The following is an 18307-nucleotide window of genomic DNA, read 5'->3' on the forward strand; positions in this document are numbered from 1 at the left end:
GTTGCTCCCCCAGGGCGTGTAGTTTACAGTGTTGGGTTGTTCTGTGCTGCCTTTCCCATGGCATCCGTCACCTTGGGAGAGCAGGAGCAGCTCTGGGCAGGGCTGGGGCAGAGATGTTAACTGTGACTGCCAGCACTCATGAAAATAGCGTCTGTTGTTCCCAGAAGAAAAATCCCTTCACCCAGGTGTCTTGGCCCTATGTTTGAATAGTAATGTTAAAAGTACAAAGAGAAGCACAAGTAACTGTGCAGGTTTGTTGTCGAAAGAAGAATGGTCTAAGAGCACTCTTGGGGGTGAAAGCTGGCAGTGAGACAGGAGCAGTACTGTTGTACCTTGTGGGAGAAACCAGGCTGGGAGAAAGAATTTCTTCTTTTCATTGTTATCTTAGTAGATTGTCTGTGTCCTACAGCACAGCAAAATAGAAGGAAGGGCTGACGTTTGGGAAAAAAAGAGTAACTAACCTATTAATGTTACCTACTTGGGCACCGCTGTAGTTAAGTGTTGCCTGAGCTGTAAAACCGTCGCTTGTCTCTTCGTGTAGGGAGAACAGGCTAGATGAGGCTCACAGCTGACAACAAAGATGTGGTTGGTGTTTTATGGCGCAGGACTGTCTGTAGAGCCAGCTGGGTTCCAGCCAGACTGCTCCGAAACTCTCCCTGGCCTCCCCACTCATCCTCTGTGGTGTGACGGGTCAGAGGCTGCCGTGTCTCGCCCTCGCTGCCCTGTTGGGTTTGCAGCTCCCCGGCAGTTTCTGTGCTGTAGTTTCTCCGACAGCATCATTAGTTCCCTCTTCACAGGCATCTGTCCTCTGCAGGATCAGTCTTCCCTCTCAAATGGAAGCATATTCCCCTTGTCTGGCAGGCAGCTCTGGAGCTGGGACATGCTTTCCTGCCCTAATACAAGTGCCTAAAGGGCCTTGTGTCCCTGTTGCAGGATAGTTTGTACAGCGCTGCTGAGCACTTCGCTTTGTGGCAAGTGCGGTTCGCTGTAATCTTTGTAAGTTCTCTTTGTTTTAGTACAGAGCTAGTATGTACCTCTTTCGAGTGCATGGGCTTTACTGGGACAAAAGATGCTTGCCTGGGTCCTGAGCTGGGGGAAACCCCGCATTTGTACCATCCTGCTCGTTTTAAGCACAGACAGACAAGCCTCTGTGTGCGATTCAGGAATCACAGACTGCAAAATCTCACGCAGGGGACAACATTTTCATGCTGGATGGGATACATCTAGCTCTGTGCATCAGTTTGTCACATAGAGATGGCATGAAAGATTGGAAACTCATGGAGCAGCTTCAGGAAAGCTGGTTCCTAAACCCAGTCCTTAAGCTCTGGGTACATCTGGCTGAGGTCTTGGTGCCTATGTGTCGGGGCTATACGTGTGCTGTGACTGTGACCTTCCTCCCAAATGCGGCTGATCACTGAAGCCTCGGATGGTTTTGCAGATGTGCGGTGGCAGTGGCAGCACCCAGCAGCTCTCCTTTTGTACAGGCCAAAGCACTTTGCAAGGTAAGAATGTGGTGGGGCTTTGGGAGGAGGTGGGAAAAGCCAAACTGATAACAAAGGTCAGGATATACTGGATGGTCACAGGCAAGCAGGGTGCTGCTGAGTAGTTGTTGGAGCAGTTTTGTTTTTCTTTTTGAAAAATCAGTTTGAATAATGTCTAGGCCCTTTCTCCTGCAAATTTTAATTAAAAAAGAGTAAGAAAGCAAGTGGCTTGGGTCTCTGACGTGATCCCTTATTAAATTCACTCTCACAGACTTGCTTTGATTCGGTCAGAAATACTTAACAAGAACTTACCTGATGGGAGCTCATTCCCTTAAGGCTGGGTTGATGTTTGCACCTGGCACAGCCACCGAGGAGGTGGGGTCCCTGCAAAGCCAGCGCTAATCCTGTCTGGCATCAGGGGAGTGCAGAGGATGATGTCTGTGCCAGGTCACCTTAGATGTCTGGGCTGCTGTTACTCACGGAGCTGTGAATTACTCTCGCCCTGTAGGATTGCTGGGCGAGCCTTGGCTGGTTGTGGGGCATGTGCTGACTTCAGGGGAGAGCCTGTTTCTCCTTTAAGAAACTGGGATTTAAGTAAGTACCATGAATTTCACCCCCTTTAGCCTTACCTTCCCTCAGCAAGCAAAATCACACCTATTTGTGATGACTAAATGTGTTGGTGCCTGTACTGCAAAGGCTGCAGCAGGGAAGCTGGGCTTCGGACCCCTCTGCCACCCTCCCCGGGCACCAACAGCCAGGGCCAGACTGCGTGAGGTCTGCTGAAGCTGTCCTGAAAGCACCTGGCTGCTGCTTTTTTCCTTTAAAATCTGGTGCTTTATGTGTGTCTTAGTTGCAAATCACAAGCTCTCCTGATCAGCTAGGCGTGACCCCCCAGTAGCTGTTGTAGGGTTGCTCTGTGTATCCAAAGCAGGAACTGAAGGTACTTAGGTGATAAACTTGCTTAGAAAAAGGGTTTGTAGCGGCAAATTTAGTTCCAGATGAATACGGTCTTCTGCTTGTGACACGCTGCACGCCCTGTAGTGGCCTGACTGCATTGTGCACAGGTGAGAGTCACGCTGGGAATAACTAATAAAGTGTTAATAATAAGCATGAAATTATGTAGACATTCGGTAGCAGTAGGAGCTCTGCCTCCCAACACAGCTGTGTCTCTGGGCCTGATCCTTAAACATGGTATTTTGTAGGAAGAGACTGCATTTGGGCCAGGCACAAGGGCTTTGTGGTGCTTGGGGGAGCGAACCCTTCAGTCTGGGTGCAGCCATGACCCTTGGCAGCTGTGTTTGCTGCCAGGATGGTCCGTGGGGATCAAAAGGCAGAAGTGTGCTTGGGGGCAGCTGGTGCTGAGGGGTTGGAAGGCAGCCATAGGTGATGGCCAGTGCTGCTGGGGAAGGGCAAAAGCAATTGCTACTTCCCCTTCAGCTCACGCAATCAGCAATCCCAAATCGAGTTGTTCTGGCTGGATTCCTGGGTTCAGAGGCTGTCAGGACACTAATGGGCTTGTTGGCAGCTTTGTGTCAATGGGTGGGCTAGGAAAGGCAGGGGAGCGGGACCTTCTCCAGGACTTTGTGCTGTAGCTTCGCTGCCTTCCCAGGCTTGCTGCCGGAGCTAGTAGTGGTACAGCCACCAAAAGATACTTCATGGGTGCCTGTTCTGTAATGACTGGCCTCAACCACTTTCTTCACTTAACTGTTTTCCTTCCTTTCTAGCGAAACCCCATCCTGGTTTTCCCAACCATGACCGCAGCAGGCACCAAGCCTTGCAGACAGTTGCTATCTAGTGGCCAGAGGAAGGTACTGGATGTATTTCTCTCCGCTGGTTTTGTGCAAGAGGACTGCGCTATGGAGATACAGGCCGGAGTCTGTTCCAGGTATTCATGCAAATTGTCAGGGTTATTGCTATTTTTCAGTGGGTTAGCTGTCCAGAATTTTTTTTGGTTGACAGTGCATTAACTATAGAGGGCTAAATTATTTAAGATACAGTCCATTGCAGTTACAGACGGCATAGCTAAGGAACTTTAGTAACACAGTCGAGAGACTAGGGGTGTGATGTGCTTGAAATGCACTGGCAAGTAGAGCAGGGACAAGCCACGTTACAAAGAAAAAACACTAGTAACATAATATACTCAACATTTTATTATAAAACCCTCTAAAGCGCCACTTTATAGGTCACAGTTACAACAAAGGAAATGCCTTGAGTTAGGAAAACAATGGGGATGCAGAGACATTGTTTAACACTTCTTGTCTGGGGAACACGTGTTGCTCAGGACTTGCCTTGCCTATGTTTACCACCCCCTGATGGAGATATCCCAGCAGGACCACTGAAGTTGGCTGGGCTGTGGTGGGGAAAGCAGAGCTGCTCTCGTTCATCCATCGCTGTCTCAGTACCACTGTGAAATGTCTGGACAACTTCTAGAGGATGACAGCAGGGTGTACAGTGAGGACATGGTACTACACATACGTTTAGGGGGTAGAGATGGTCTCCTGCCAAGCTCGCTATGGGTCAAAACAAAAGCTTCATGGTGTCTGTGGCCTCCCTGTGCTTTGGAGAGGAAAGTCCCCTGGGTCCTGAAGCAGAAGTTCCAGTGGTTTATTTGCATGGATTTTTCCTATGTGCAGCCCTTGCACAGGGACAGACCTGACAGCTAGGGCTGATTGATGTACTCCTGAGGCCTGGGATTAGCAATTCCTTCATCTGCACCACAGTGAAGATGTCAAAGTAAAAAAAAAACCAAACAACAAAAAGGGGGGGGCGGGGGCAGGGGGAGTAAGTGCTCTGTTGCACCCCAGCTCTGTGGTAATGGCAAGCAAGCCCAGAGCCCCTCATCAGCATGTTGTCATTCACCCCAGTGCCACCACAGGCTCCAGGTGTCGGAGCCCTGTACCCCCAGAGCTTTTGGGCCTTTGTGTGAAGAAAGAGCATCTGTTTAGAGGTGGACTCAGGCCTGTGAAAGGTTTTCAAGGGTTAGGAAGGCACAACATTTTGCCTGTTTTTACCCTGGGTTGAAGTGCTGTCTATTGGTATAGCTGCAAGGACCCCAGGAACACCCCAGCCGGGGTACTGGTTCTGCTTTAGCTTTGCAGGGTTGGAAAGCAGCTGCAGCCCTGGCACAGTCAACCCAGTTACTGAGCCTGGGCTCCAGGGCTAAAGGACCATCAGAAGAGACAGGCAGAGGTGTCCCCAGGCCACCAGCCACGACAGCAGGTTACAGGGAGGAGAGGGTGTATGGACTTCTGACGCTCCCCCTACCCCCTTCAGATTTCAGTGTCTCTCAGCTTAACAGTTCCAAATGCCCAACATCTTCTATTACAGAGCTTGGCGAGGGCAGAGAGGGGTGGGCTTTGTGGGCCACACTGGAAGGGCCCAAAGGCTAGATTAAGGTTAATAATTTGGAAGCAAGGGTGACAGCACCAAGATGGGGTGGTTTAATCTGGACCAAGAACCTGGAGAAGAGCAGGTCAGGCTGCTGGGCCCTGCCCATGTGGAGGGGCCCCTTTCGCACAGGGATACCCTCAGCAGATTGTACAGCTGTGGCTCTATGAGGACCAGAGAGCATCAGCAAAGTGGTGCTTGCAGCTGGGGCAGGAGCACCCAGACAGCTTTACCTCCCCTCCCCTGAGAAAGGGCAAGCCCTGAATGATACATAGGGATCCAGCTTCCCCATACAACAGCTGAGCAGGCCTGGGCCTTTTGTAAATTATTAATAAACCTTCAACTATATATTTTTTTTCTCCCCCAGAACAAACTCTTCAGGTGAAGCAGAACAAGATCTTCAAGAAAATTAACCGAATCTGCTTGGAAGATCATCTTTGCCCAGAGCTCTTGGTGCCACCAGTCTGTAACACAGCTTACAGCATGAGAAGGTGAGCAGGGATCTTCCTCCGTACTCTGGCAAGTCTGCAGCTGGCTGGCAGGAGTAAGCACATGCTGGGATGCATCAGGACACAGATTGAAACCCCCCTGGACAGGTTGCTGCATGCTTCTCCTTCATGTCTCAAGCATCGCTCAGGTGGGGGTAGCGCCCTTGGCTGAAGGCTGGGTGAAATGCAGCTGCGTGATGACTGGCAGCAAGACAGGTGAGACTTTAGTTGGCTGCAGTTTGCCATGACAGGTTGAAAACCACCGGGTTATAAAGAACAGCAAAGGACCCTTCTGAACACACTACTGTCACTAGTATAGAAACCTTAATAACTCACTGATAAGCCTTCAGAGTAGAAATACACAAAACATCCCTATGTACAGTAACATTCTTGTTTACGTCAACTGGGTTAGGAATTTGATGCAAGGATTGCCACTGGTTGTTATTGTTTTAGCTACGTGATTGGGACTTGTCTGGAAAGAGCGAGATCATTTGGGATAACTCGTAGCGGCAGCTGTTGACTCCATTGCTGCATCTGGGCAGTTGGCGCGGCATGGAGGAGGCACCTGGTGTGTGGTTGTGTTGCACACCCAGTCTCCACCTACAGATAACTGAATCCCCTTGGCCATGCGTGAGCAATTCCAGTCTTTAGTTCATCTCTGAAAAACGTGGTTCTAACTAGCTCCCTTCTTCTCCCATTCCTGCCAAGGAATAAAGGCAAATTAGTCAAAAGGCAAATCTGGCAAGCCACAGTAGCCATAATGTGCACAGGATCAACCCGATCATCTGGTACCAGAGTGGTTTTGGCCATAGGGTGTGCCAGGGATTTTAAGCATTTAAGCTTATGTGTATTTAATAATTTAAAATTGCAGCCAAGGCAAACCCAGGTGAAAAGACCAGAGGAAGACCAGGCTGGCTGGCTCTGAGTGGTGCTCAGTCAGGGGTGCTTCCCAGATGTGGGACCCCCCCCACCGCCCCATCCCACCAGAAGGCAGTCTGCTCCACTGCTACGAGGGAAAAGCAGCGGCTGTCCCAGGTGGATTTTTCTCCTGTACCGGTTGGTGCGTTACCTTAGCTTTCTGTAGGACCGTTCCTTTCCCTGTCACCATGACTGATAAAGGACGATTTTTTAAAGCCGTTGCTGAATTGACTGGTGAGTTCTCCGCGCTGCTTGCTGCACTAGCACTTTTTGCTTGAATCTACAATAAAAATAATAGAAAGGGTGATGACTTCAGACTACTGAGATTGCTGCCTTTTCCATCTCCTAGTCAGTCACATCCCGCTTGCACAGAGGCGCATTTTTTTCAGTGACATGTCTGTTTTGAAGTACAACCAAGATGTGTGTGTGTGGTGTGTTTGGGTGTTGAGGACTCAAGCAGAGGTACAGAGGGGCTCAGGTGGTGACCATCTCCATTTCATGGGAACCAAGCTCCCAAGAAGGAATTCAGATGCCTGAATCTCCTTCCCCGTAAACATCCCTTTGCTCAGCTGAGCACAAGGTGCTGGGTCCTGACCTGCATGGCCCTGGAGGGCGTCACTCAAGGTCCTACAGGAAAGTACAGCCCTTCTCTCACCTCCCCCTTGCTGCTGTTACCTCATTACATTAAATATAATAATACAGTACTTAGGGATGACATATAACTATAATCTATACAATTATATAAGGTTATATATGATCATATAATACTGTATTAATTATTACATTATTAAGCAAACTGAGGAAGTGCAACTGCCTGGCTGCTGGGAAGCTGCTGTGCATCCCAGGGGTGCCCCCCACGTACCCGGGGGGCTGCATTCTCCAAATGCGTGGTGTCCACTGCAGTGCCCAATGTCACAGGACCAGACTCTGCCTTCTTCAGATTCTCCTTCACCTCCACCAGGCTCAGCTCCAGGTCAACCCTCCGACTCTCCTTCCTTTTGCATTCTTCTTCTATCTCCTTCAGCCTCTGCTCCAGGCTCTTTTCTGTGAAGGGAGGGGTAACTTGGTGCCAGCCAGGTACTTGGGGAGCTTATGAGGGTAGCAGGGACCAGGGCACGTCCTGTGCGTTTTCCCCCAGGAGGGACTGTGGCAGAGCAAGCTCTTGCTCTAGTGCAGTTTGGGCTATGTGCTTTGGCTCAAAGTGCCAGTTCTCCCCCTTGCCCCTTCTGGTCCCAGCTGGGCCCGGTTCAGTGCCCCCTCCTTCCCTGTGATCCCACCTTGGCTCACTTCCACACATCACACCTTGCCCTGCTGTACCTGTGCTGCCCCCAAGCATTTCCTTCAGCTCCCGCCTCTCCTTGCGCAGCTGTGTGAGCTGAGCCCGGATTTCATCCTTTTCCTTCTCCAGCCGTTCCTTCTCCTCTGTAAAACGCTTCACCTCTGCCTCCGTCCTGTTCTTGCCCAGCTTGGTTTCCACTGCTGCTGCTAGAAACACGAGCCACCAACACAAGCTCAGTCAGGGGAAAAAGTAGGAGGGAAAATCTTTTCAGGTGCTTGGAAAGAAAATGAATGAAGGTCTGGAAAGTCACCAGTTGGGAAACTTAGCTTAGCCCCTTGGGCACTGTAAAGCTACTGTACAGTAGCGGGAAGCTGAACCATCGGGCAAAACTCGGCTCCCTGTGAGCACCACCTCCCTCCAAGCCCCTGCTGCAGCAGGCACCTGCTGCCCCCCCGTGCAGCCCGCCCACCTGGCAGTGGCATCTTGGGCCGGTGTGCGGGCAGTAGCTGGGGGCTGCCCGCTGTCACTGCGCCCAGCGGTGCCTCAGGGGCTGGCTGGGGGAAGGCGATGTTCTGCTGCTGGGGCTGGATTTTGATGGCGGGCATCCGTGGCAGTGCCTCGTTGGGCTCTGGCTTCTCCAGGTGTTTCTGTGGGAGGAAAACAAAGCGGGATGAGGCAGTGGTGGGCAGTGGCTCAGTGATGAAGCCTGGCCCCGTACCACAGTTCAAGACAGTACCTGCTCCGAGGTCTCCATCACCTTACTACAGGGCTCGGCCTCCTTAGCCACGAGGGCTGTCTCGGCTGCACTCTCTGCTGCAGCCTTGTTGGCAGCCCTTTCTAAAGATGGTGAGCCAAGGGGTGAAGGCTGGCATGGCTTCTTTTCAGCAGCGTATAGGAAGGACTTCACTGGGGTGAGATCCAGGTATACTCTGTCTTGGTCTCCCTGCGGTTTACTCTCGCTCTTGGGTACTTCTTCCTGCAAAATGAGAATGTTCTTCTGAAAAGGGACCACCTACTGCAGCCAGAAGTGCAGGAAACATCTCACTGCAGAGCAGCATCACCTCACGCAATCTGGAGAATTTTCCTTAAACCTTAGAGAAACTACAGCCCGATTCTCTTAAGTCATTCCGTACAGGGCTTTTTGGTGTACTGAAGGAATAGGCCCCTCCTGCTCTACTTTAATAGGTCTTTCCAATGGTAGCAGCAGCCCCATGCAAGGATCTCACACACTTGTACATCTAGCAACCCCTGCCAGGTTCTGTGACTTTCCTGGGATAACAGTCCCATCCCTAGCGTGGCCCATCTTTCTTGTCCTTACACACAGGACTTGCTCTCACAGGCATCAAAAGGAATTTTAATAGTGCATTGTTTGGAGCCCAGTTTATTTATCACCACATCACCATACTGTTTGCTGATGGAAACTGTGGGATTTTATCCCAGCTGCTTGAGGATCCCTACAGTACCCTGCTGGAAACGTCTCTCCCATTCCTTAGCAACTCCTCTCCAGTGCTCGCTTCTGCCCTATTGCAAAAGCCTGGATTTCCCCATGGGCTGGGAATCCCCTTTGCTACTGTTGGAAAACTTCCCCCTTCACTGGTGGAGACTGGCCCCGGCCAGATGTTTGCCCATGGTCTCCACAGAGCTTGCTGCAGCAGGGTAGCTGCCTGCGGCGCTGACATCTTACCACAGGCAGGTCCACATCGTCATACAGCTCCTCCTGCTGCATCCTGGCCTTGGGCAGGTTGTCGATGTAGGCGTTGGGCTCAGAGTACTTCCTCTGCATTAAGCTGTGAACAGGCAGCGGGACGTCCCATCAGGAGGGACTGGTCTCGCCACGTGGCCGTGCTGTGCTGCATTTTCGAGCATTCAAACATTGCAGTCCTGGGGTCTGGCCAGGGGCATGCAGCCAGACGCAGGGGATGAGAAGGCAGAGGCATGCAGCAGTGTGATCACTGCTCCCCTTGCCCGTTAAGCAGCACCTACCAGAGCGGGGCTGCAGTTCCTCTTTGCTGTCTTCCCCCAGCCCCTGGGCACAGCGCTGCAGCAGCACGACTGCTCTGCCCCAGTGGCATGGTGAACGTGCGGCACCACAGCCCCAGCCAAGCCCACCCCACCACCCTGCCTTTGCAAAAGCCACCTGGGCATGTGCCCCATGCCCTGTGGCAGGCTGCAGCTCAGGTTAGATGCATCGTGGTGGGACAATGACAAGTGCTCTCCTGTCCTGCACTGAGCTTTCAAAGAAAGCGACTAAGCTGCAGCTGTGAATTTAGCAGCTACTCCCACGGCAGGCAGCCTCCCGCAAGCGGAGGGACCCCCGCTCCGGTTTGCTTCCCCTCTACCAGCCCCATGCAGCCCCACCTGTTACCACTGACATACAAGAAGGAGTTCTTGGCAGCGCTCACGATGCAGGAAACCCTGTCGGCATCCACGTAATCGTAGGTAAATTCCTCCGGGTCTGTTTTTGAACCAGACTCTGACAAGAGGAGGCCCAGCCAGTGGCCCATTTCCTCCGAGGACTTTGCCTACAAGGAGATCAGACAGACAGGACAGGTTGCAACAGCAGCTCCGCTGCGGTCCCAAAGCTAACGCTGACTTAGCCTTGAGTAGGGAAGTATGCTGGCAGTCCTCTCGGCTGGCAAGGGGAAAGATGAACTGTTGAGTGTTACTTATATTAAACCTGAGACTGCATTAAAAGAAAAATTAACCGCTCTGTGTATGGACTGATTCACAGATTTGGAAGATACCTGAATGCAGCTCTTTGCTTAACTCCTTCCTAAAATTTCTAGTCAGTTGCATTTTCCTTGCAATGGTGATCAACTTGGCTGCCTACAAGAGTAAGAGAATTCTCTGGAGATGCTGGTGGGGAGCCAGCTCTGGCAAGGCAAGTGCATGGGTTTTATTTTGCACCAGCAGAGCGCAGCAATGGGCTTGTCAAACACAGCCCTGCAAGTGCAAGGAGACCCCAGCGCTCCAGGGAGCCTGCGAGTTCCTTAAGCTGGAGCCCCAACCGCTTCCAGGGCTGTTTGCACAGGGGAGAGGGGAAGGGAAGAGTTTAAAGTGGGATCAGGATCAGAGAACATCAAAGAGAGCCCCTTGCTTTCATATGGGCAGTACCGAATTCCCAGCTGCAGTGAACAGCCTGACAGTTTGCAAAATGAAGAATTAAATACAGTGCCTTGAAGTCAGCTCTAGCACAGAGCCACGTGCACTTCCCAGTAGCAGGGGATTTCTACCTGAAGCAAGAAGAAGCGGGCTGATGTAGCCATCTTTGGCTTTGATTTGAGGAGTTAAGAGCAGTATTCTCAAGGTAAAATTCAGGGCAAATGAATCCCAAACTGGAAAGTATATTTTAAGCTTTCAATCTGTTTTAGTTTGCAGAGACTTCAGTCCCTGGGAAGCCCGCCAGCTAGCCAGTCTGTACATGGAGTCTGACATCCCAACAAAATACACATTCTTCCATTCACAAAATGTAGATTTTCCCAGCACCTCTTCTTCACATTTGTAATTGGGCAAAATTTCTTAGACACAGATATATCCTGAATCAGAAGCTAAACAAAAACACCTTCAAGCCTCACGGCAGGCCCTTGAAGTCAGTTGTTTAGCTATAAATATTCCACCCACTAGAAAAATACAGGAAATTGCTCACATTGTCCACCTCCTGCTATAATTGCACTGTCGTCAGGGAAAGCTAAGATTAGAGATAAACAGTCCTGGATGCAAGTGAAGGAAAGTAACAGATGGACATCAATTCACTTGCACTTTCAAGTGAAGATCTGTGATCAGTTTACTTTGGGATGCATGACCCATGGCTTTGGGACTCTCTGTTTTCTGTTCCTCCTAACCACAGACTTAAATCATTGAAATGGCATTCATCTCACCTAACATTAACCACCTGAAATGCGTCCCATATAATTTTATCATCCAAGGTTATCCTATAGTCAGTGGAGAGGGATGGACACCTCCAGAGGACCCTTCATCCCATCCTAAGGTGAGTGCCTAAGATGAAGGCTGAATGGTCCTCTGGGTGCACCAGCATCAGATACAGCCTGGGTTACCAGCTAGGTAGGACACCTTCTAGGTGACCACTCACAGATGAGCCAAAGTCTCATGCTTCAGGTTCTGTTTTGCTGGACTGTGTGTTCCTCTGGAGGACCTCACCAGTCTTTAGGCCCACTGAGACACCCAAGCTGATGACTTAAAGCAGAACTTTCTTGGAGTTATACACCTTACCTCCAGGATGACCCGTTCTTCCCCGTTGTGCAGGATGCGGAAGGAGTAGAGATGATCAGGGCTTGGCTCTGGGATAATTTCGCAACCTGCCAAACTCAGGGGCTGTTGAGCCAGTTTGCTTCGGTTCTTGTCCTGGTAGAAATGGAGGTGACCATCTTTTATCTGACACCAGCGGGACTTCCACTGGCTGTTCACTAGCACATTCAGGTAACCTGCAAGCAAGCACAGTCTACTTAGGCACATTTTTCATCCCATGGCGACAGGGAATCCAAACTCATGAATGGGGATTTCTGATGGGTAACTTCCGAGGTTACCACAGAACACAAAGCCACAGGCAACAACAAAGAGCAAAAGCACAAAGACGAGCTGTCTTATCCATACAAAACAGGGAGAAAAGGGTAAAAATCTGTTCAAAGTGAGACCCTTGAAATTCAGGTTGGGTTTGGAGCAGCAAGTTGGCTGCAGATGTTTGGATGAAGTTGGTCCTGGATGGTGAATACCAGCTGACCCATACAACTCTCCCTGCTGACTCCCACACCTAGGAAGAGCAGCACAGAGGCCCTTCGCATGCATGTCTGGTGTTGCCTGCCCTTCCTCTTGGGTCACCCTGCGAGCCATATTGCCTGCCCTTGTAAGCCACACAGTCACCTTAATGTGTAAGAGGCACCGCGGTCTGCGTGGACTTACTGGCACGGACCAAGCAGACTGTGGCCTCTTTGCCTGCCCCAGCGGGACAGCGTGGCACACGTGTGTTTGAGCAGGAGGATGCCTGGTGCTCATCCTGCCCTGCACACTGAAATCCAGCCCTGAGACAAGTCCCTGCAGAGGGGCTCGTGCTGCCACTTACTTGAAGTCTCCAGGGATCTCTCTGGGCTATCCAGGGAGCTGGATTTTTTCCTCCCAAGGTTCATCAGGTTGCTCAGTTTCAGGCCAGTTGTTCCCTTCTTCTTAACTACCAGAAAAGAAAAAGGTATACGTGTGGCTTACCCAGCATTTTCCTACTGAGCACATCAGTGATTGCACAAATATTGCTGTCTATTCATCAGATAATCCAGGTAAGAAATGAAGTTGGATATTTTCAGTCCAGATATTCCTTCCCACTATCACAACAAAGTGATGAAGCCCTAGTGTAGAGGGACTCAGCAGCTGAGCTCTGTTGGGTGACTCCAGTGAGTCCTCATCATAGATTTCTCTTTCCCCCTCTGTGATATTAAGATGGGTCCCTCCATCCTTTTAATAAAGTATCTCTGCTTTTTACATATTTCCCTACCCAATCTTATAGATGGGGAATTCAGCTTAAAGCCCAGAGTTGGATGCCCTAGTGTGAAGGTGTAACTGTCCCATTGGAGACAGCTCAGCATCTCACACAGGCACTCCAAGTCTCTCTGCAGAGAGATCTGAGGAAAGTCACTTAGGCTGCATTTATGCCATCTCAAACAATCCCAAAGTGACTTGCCCAGAGTCATGCACAGGATCTCTCTGGCACAGCAGGTATCACACCCAGGTTTCTCAAGCCCTACCCCAACGCCGTAACTGCTGAGAAATCCCAACATCCACCTGTCAATTCATTATGGAAAAAGGCACTGAAATCAAATTCACAGGCAGGGAATTCACACGCAGCTTTCACCCTGCAGCAGGTCAGTTTGAGACGGTGGGAGCAGGAGAAGCTACAGACCCCCCCTGCCACATGCAGGGTCGATGGCTCCATTTCCCTCTCGTTCCCAGGGTGAGGGTTTACCATCTTTTGTCTCTGCTGTCTCTGGGTGGCCATCTGTGCTGCTCCCACTCTCGGAGGCTGCAGAGTACCTCTCAGATACCTCCACCTGTCAACAAGCACCAGACACAAGCTCCACAGATGCACATGACATTCCTCCAGCCAGCATCCACTGCAAGTGCCTTCCCTCTCCCCAAACTACAAGATCCCACCCTCCTCTTAAGACCTCCCTCACCTGCCCGCTCACACCGTGCCCTCACATTATTTCTGAGCCTGGCACGAGCAGATCCAGCACATGAACTGCCCCGGCTGGGCTTGCCTCTGAGATGGCACGGTGGCACCACCAGTGCCACCCCCTGGCCTCCTGCCCTGCAGCTTGGCTGGTGGGAGCATTTGCCAGTCCCCATCGCAGGACATGGGCACAGGAATTGGCTAGGTGCCCAGACAGGTCCATTTTGGTGTTGACCAGTGACTTATGAAGGTTTATCTCTCCTTTCGCTGTTTTGGAACAAGCTGCCTCCCAGGAAAGCGCCACCTAAACCTGGACTAGAGAGACTGGCCCAAACCCTGGCATCCAAGGGTGCGTGTCTCTTCCAAAGCTCTTGGTGAGCACAGCTGTCCCTTTGGATGAGAGTGGCTGCAGTCCTGCATGGAGGAGAGCCCAGTGCTGAGTCAGTTTTGGGAGAAAGACATGGCAAGGAAAAGGAAGACTGTTCCAGTAACGCTCCTTTTAAGCGGAACAGGGATCTGGTTACTCTCATATTGGTCTTTTCTCCGATAAAATTACTGTACCTACAACTCTTATTTATTAAAGGAACGGGGTGGAAAAGCCCAAGTGCTAGTTCTCTCTGTAGAGACAAGGCGTACCTTTGGGTAACTGAGCCGCTGCGACTCTGGGATGTACTGGTTGCCTTCACTGCCTCCTTCACACAGCAGCCCGCTGGTCTCTTGAATTACCTGTGCAGCAGAGGAAGCCATAGCCTGTGAGAGAGCTGCAGGAACGGGATCAACATTTCTTCCCCACCCAGGAAAGGGAAAACCACAGCAGCCTGGGAGGCGTATAGTTTATTCTCCCTGCGACCCTGGGGACTCTCCTGGTGTTGCAGCAGGCAGCCAGCACAAGCCGCCAGATGGACCCAAGTCAGCCGGGGAGAGGCTGCCAGCAAAGGCAGTCCCGGTGCCTCGCAGCCCCGCTGCTGCTCCGGGCTCCGCAAAGGCTCCTGCTGCTGCTGTCTCAGGGAAAGGGCCACATCTTCCCGCAGTCTCAGCCAACTCGTGCTGGGCACCCACCCCAGACATCCCTGGGCACGGCAGCTGGCTGGGAGGTCCCTCCACAGCAAGGGAGCTGCGGGAAGAAGCCATCCCAGGGCATGAAAATGAAGTGGTGTATTTGTGTATGGGCTTACAGTGAGGAAGGGAGCCAGAGCACACAAGGACAGGCCTGAGATAAGATATGGTTTCCCAGCAAAGCCAGAGTAGAAGCATGGGAGCACCAGAGGTGCAAGCCCCAAAGGCGCCACTGACCCTGAGCCACTGCTCTGCCTGGTCTTTACTCTGCAGCCCCAGCACGATGACATCAGCGTTCATGGGGATGATCTTCAGCTTGTGCTCTTTCTTCCTCACTTGCTTTTCCTTGTGAATGACAGTGCAGCCCAGCAAATTCACATCAAGCTGAGGGCTGTGGTCTTTGGAGCTCTTGTAGCACTGGGGAAGGAAGATGGAAGGGCAGGTAGTAAGAGGCTGAGGACGAGCTTTCCCTCTCGCTCACTGGTGTAAACTCCACCCTAGAAGTGGCTCGGTGCAACCACACACACACATATTAAGTGCACTGAACACAAGAAAGTCCTATAGGTCCTACAAGGCTGCAGTGTCTACACAGACTACATACAGGACATCTCCGTATGTCTAGAGATACACATACGTCTATGTACATGCATGTATAGTCTGAAATACCTCTCACAGATACTGCTAGAGGGTCAAGCATGTGGTTAGCCAGTGGGGTAAGCGTCCCTTCTGCTTAACCACCTCAAAAAGTTTCCCCAAAAAGCATCTCTAGGCATTTGGAGAGTTTGGGATTTTGGCTGCAAATGTGCCCTTGTGCCCCCCTCAGCAGCCCGATGACCACATCCCTTCTGAAAATGGAACGAGATCCCCAAATCTCTGGGACATTGTTTTTGAAGCACTACTTCTACCGGTACTTTGGTTTTGTCAGCTAGTTAACATGGCCTGAGGTGCCACTTCCCTCCCCAGCTCATGCAAATAAGTTGTTTTAGGCAGAGAGTGGAGGATCTACCTACCAGCAACCTGGTGTCCTTGATAACACACAGCTGTTTTGCCCACTGTCCCAGCCACTTCTTTCTCCACAGGAAAGCACAGATGCGGGCATCCTTCATCAGCTCAATGGTGGCCTCCGTGGATGGCCACTGGTGGGTTGCTGACTTGCCTTTGCTGCTCTCTTCTTCATCATAAGATTCATAGGAGCTACTAACAGCTTCACCATCTTCTATAACAAAAGCAAAGCTCTATCATTACGTACATTTCTAGGACAGCTCAGCCTACTGCTTGCCTCAACCATGCTCACACATGCAAAAGCTTTCATCACAGGGACGTGTCTTTTGAGGCTCTCCTACAGGAAGATAATCAATAGGAAAATAACCCTCATAGATCCTTTTTTCTTTCTAGCCCAATATTGATATTATTGCAATTTTTTGTGCCTAATAGTCTCAGTTAGAAAACACTCAAAAGACACTTCTCAGTTGACCGCAATTTAGACAACATTCCCTTAAACATTTTCTGATGTTCACTGCTTCCCCCCCCGCCCCCCCAAGATGCTTTTTCTACTTTCCACTTCAAGCCAAACACAATTTTTAAGGCAACAGCAAGCTATAATCAGCCCTTGTCCTCTGAATGTCAGAAGTAAAAATAGTATTTGTGAGGCCATGCATGCAGCAAGCAATGATTTGTTGTATCCGAGGTGTCGTTCCACTTTCCCTCTCTGGGCTAGCAGGTGTCTCTCTACTCGGCATCTAAGGGACTTTGAAGTAATACACTGTTGCAGCAGCAAAAATTACTCGTAAGTGGCAGCTGTAAATAACAGTAATCGTATTTTTTGTGTTCATTCTTAAATGGATTACTACATTATTACGATGAGTTGGGTTTTCCAACACCCACCTCTAAGGTGTTGTAGGTATTGGAGTTTTCAGCTGGTAGGAACAGTTGGTCATTGGTACCAGGCTCATCAGGAACAAGCGTTCCCACTGACTACAGGGGAATTTGCAATGTTCTGCTGGTGTTTACAGCAGGGCTCTTATTTGCAAAGTAAGCTCACATTGCAAGATGGTAAGATTTGGGCAGCACCTGTTTAGGGTTTTGCATTCTTTTCCTACCAAACAGCACAGAGCAATATTGTTAAGTTTCCCTCATCAGAATTTAGTCAAATTTTGATTCTCAGCAAATCTTATTATCCATGTAAAAGTAACATTATCAGATTAGTGCAAAATAAAAAGAGGAAAAGCAGCCAGAAAAGAGGAAAAAAAAGCATTAGGAGCTTCACTGAAGAACATTTCTTAAGCTGGATTTATTTGTTCTTAAAATAAAAGGAAGATGCAGCAACAAAGCTACAGCCTTACCCCCAGTGAAATCTCGCTCTGTAACATCCCTCAAGCAATCAAAGCTGCACCAATTAAACTTACTAAAAAGCAAATGCTCCCTCTCAAAGTCTCCAACTGGTGCTGACAGTACACTGCTGGCTCACCACCTCCGTACCCTCAGCGTGTTGGACTGCCCGTCTTTTATGGGAGAACATTACCCCATAGCGCGCTGTCACTGTGCACGCCTTGTCCACAGGCACCCTGGGCAGACATTTGGATGGAGCAGAAGTGCTGAGGTTTCTCACCCCTAGAAATACCCAGAAGCTGAACCTCTGCACTGCCAGGGACCCTTCCTCATGCAGCAGGAGCAAGGATGCCTAAAGTGAATCTTATCTTCTAAATCTCCCTCCTTAGCAACATTGCTAACTGCCCCTCTGGCCCTTGTGGGTGTCTCTAGTGCCCCTCACCTCGGCATTAGGGCTGCCACCTTTCTCCTGGGGAAATAACACTTTTCTTCCATGCTCTCAGTGGGAGCCCTGGTGGCTCTTTTCTGCATCAGCCACAACCACAAGTGCCTCATGAGATGAGCTCTTCCCTATTGCAGCCATTGCTGGCTGGCTATAGCCTCATGATGGAAAGGTGATTTCCGGGCTATGGCAAACTGGGACAAATCTTGTTTGGGTGACTTGAGGCAACCGTTGTCACTACTAAGGCGCACTCAATCCCGAGTTATATAGCTCAGGCACTTCAGTAAGGTCTCCATTTCCCTGCTGGTGGTTTCAGCTAAGACCACAGTTTTATTCTCTCATTGCTATGACATCAATTGTAGCCCCATTCTTGGATGTCTTTATCTAATCCACCTTTTCTTTCCTGTTTGTCTTCCCATGAGCTCCCAAGGAGCTAAATCAATACCACGATGAAGGAAGCTCCAACTGTCTTGTACACCAGAGCTGCCTGTGCCCGAGCAGGGCACCTCCAACTTTCGCTGAACCGCTACTTGCCAATACAACCAGCATTGCCACATATCAGCCCCGCAGCAGTGACAGAGTCAGGGGAATAAAAGCTAGGGAAGTTCTCGTCCTTGTCATCTTAAGCATGAGGAAAGGCACAAAAAATGCTACCTTGCATACAGCCAGCATGGGCAGAGAGAGAGGAGAGGTGGTTACCCCTCCATGCACATAACGGGCAATGCCAGGAGGGAGGCACCTGATCATCTTTGC

The 18307-nt window shown here is 50.4% G+C and overlaps 1 protein-coding gene across 2 annotated transcripts in view; it reads right to left on the reverse strand.

The window, feature by feature from the left end:
- Positions 1 to 5229: 5229 nt before the first annotated feature.
- Positions 5230 to 18307, reverse strand: part of AFAP1L2 (actin filament associated protein 1 like 2) — a 74245-nt gene continuing 61167 nt past the window's right edge. The window contains exons 6-19 of one of the 2 annotated variants that reach the window (XM_080403364.1): positions 15795 to 16000; positions 15022 to 15201; positions 14365 to 14454; positions 13522 to 13606; positions 12631 to 12735; positions 11784 to 11995; positions 9930 to 10075; positions 9238 to 9340; positions 8290 to 8529; positions 8023 to 8200; positions 7592 to 7759; positions 7137 to 7318; positions 6426 to 6554; positions 5230 to 6056 (exon numbers count right to left, since the gene is read on the reverse strand). In XM_080403364.1, the coding sequence (XP_080259490.1) occupies positions 6030 to 6056; positions 6426 to 6554; positions 7137 to 7318; positions 7592 to 7759; positions 8023 to 8200; positions 8290 to 8529; positions 9238 to 9340; positions 9930 to 10075; positions 11784 to 11995; positions 12631 to 12735; positions 13522 to 13606; positions 14365 to 14454; positions 15022 to 15201; positions 15795 to 16000 (2051 nt within the window). In that variant the 3' untranslated portion in view covers positions 5230 to 6029. The remainder of the gene's footprint in view (positions 6057 to 6425; positions 6555 to 7136; positions 7319 to 7591; positions 7760 to 8022; positions 8201 to 8289; positions 8530 to 9237; positions 9341 to 9929; positions 10076 to 11783; positions 11996 to 12630; positions 12736 to 13521; positions 13607 to 14364; positions 14455 to 15021; positions 15202 to 15794; positions 16001 to 18307) is intronic. The other variant, XM_080403365.1, reaches the window with a different exon arrangement.

The sequence above is a fragment of the Falco punctatus genome, assembly GCF_963210335.1.
Source record: "Falco punctatus genome assembly, chromosome: 9".
NCBI classification, from domain to species: Eukaryota; Metazoa; Chordata; class Aves; order Falconiformes; family Falconidae; genus Falco; species Falco punctatus.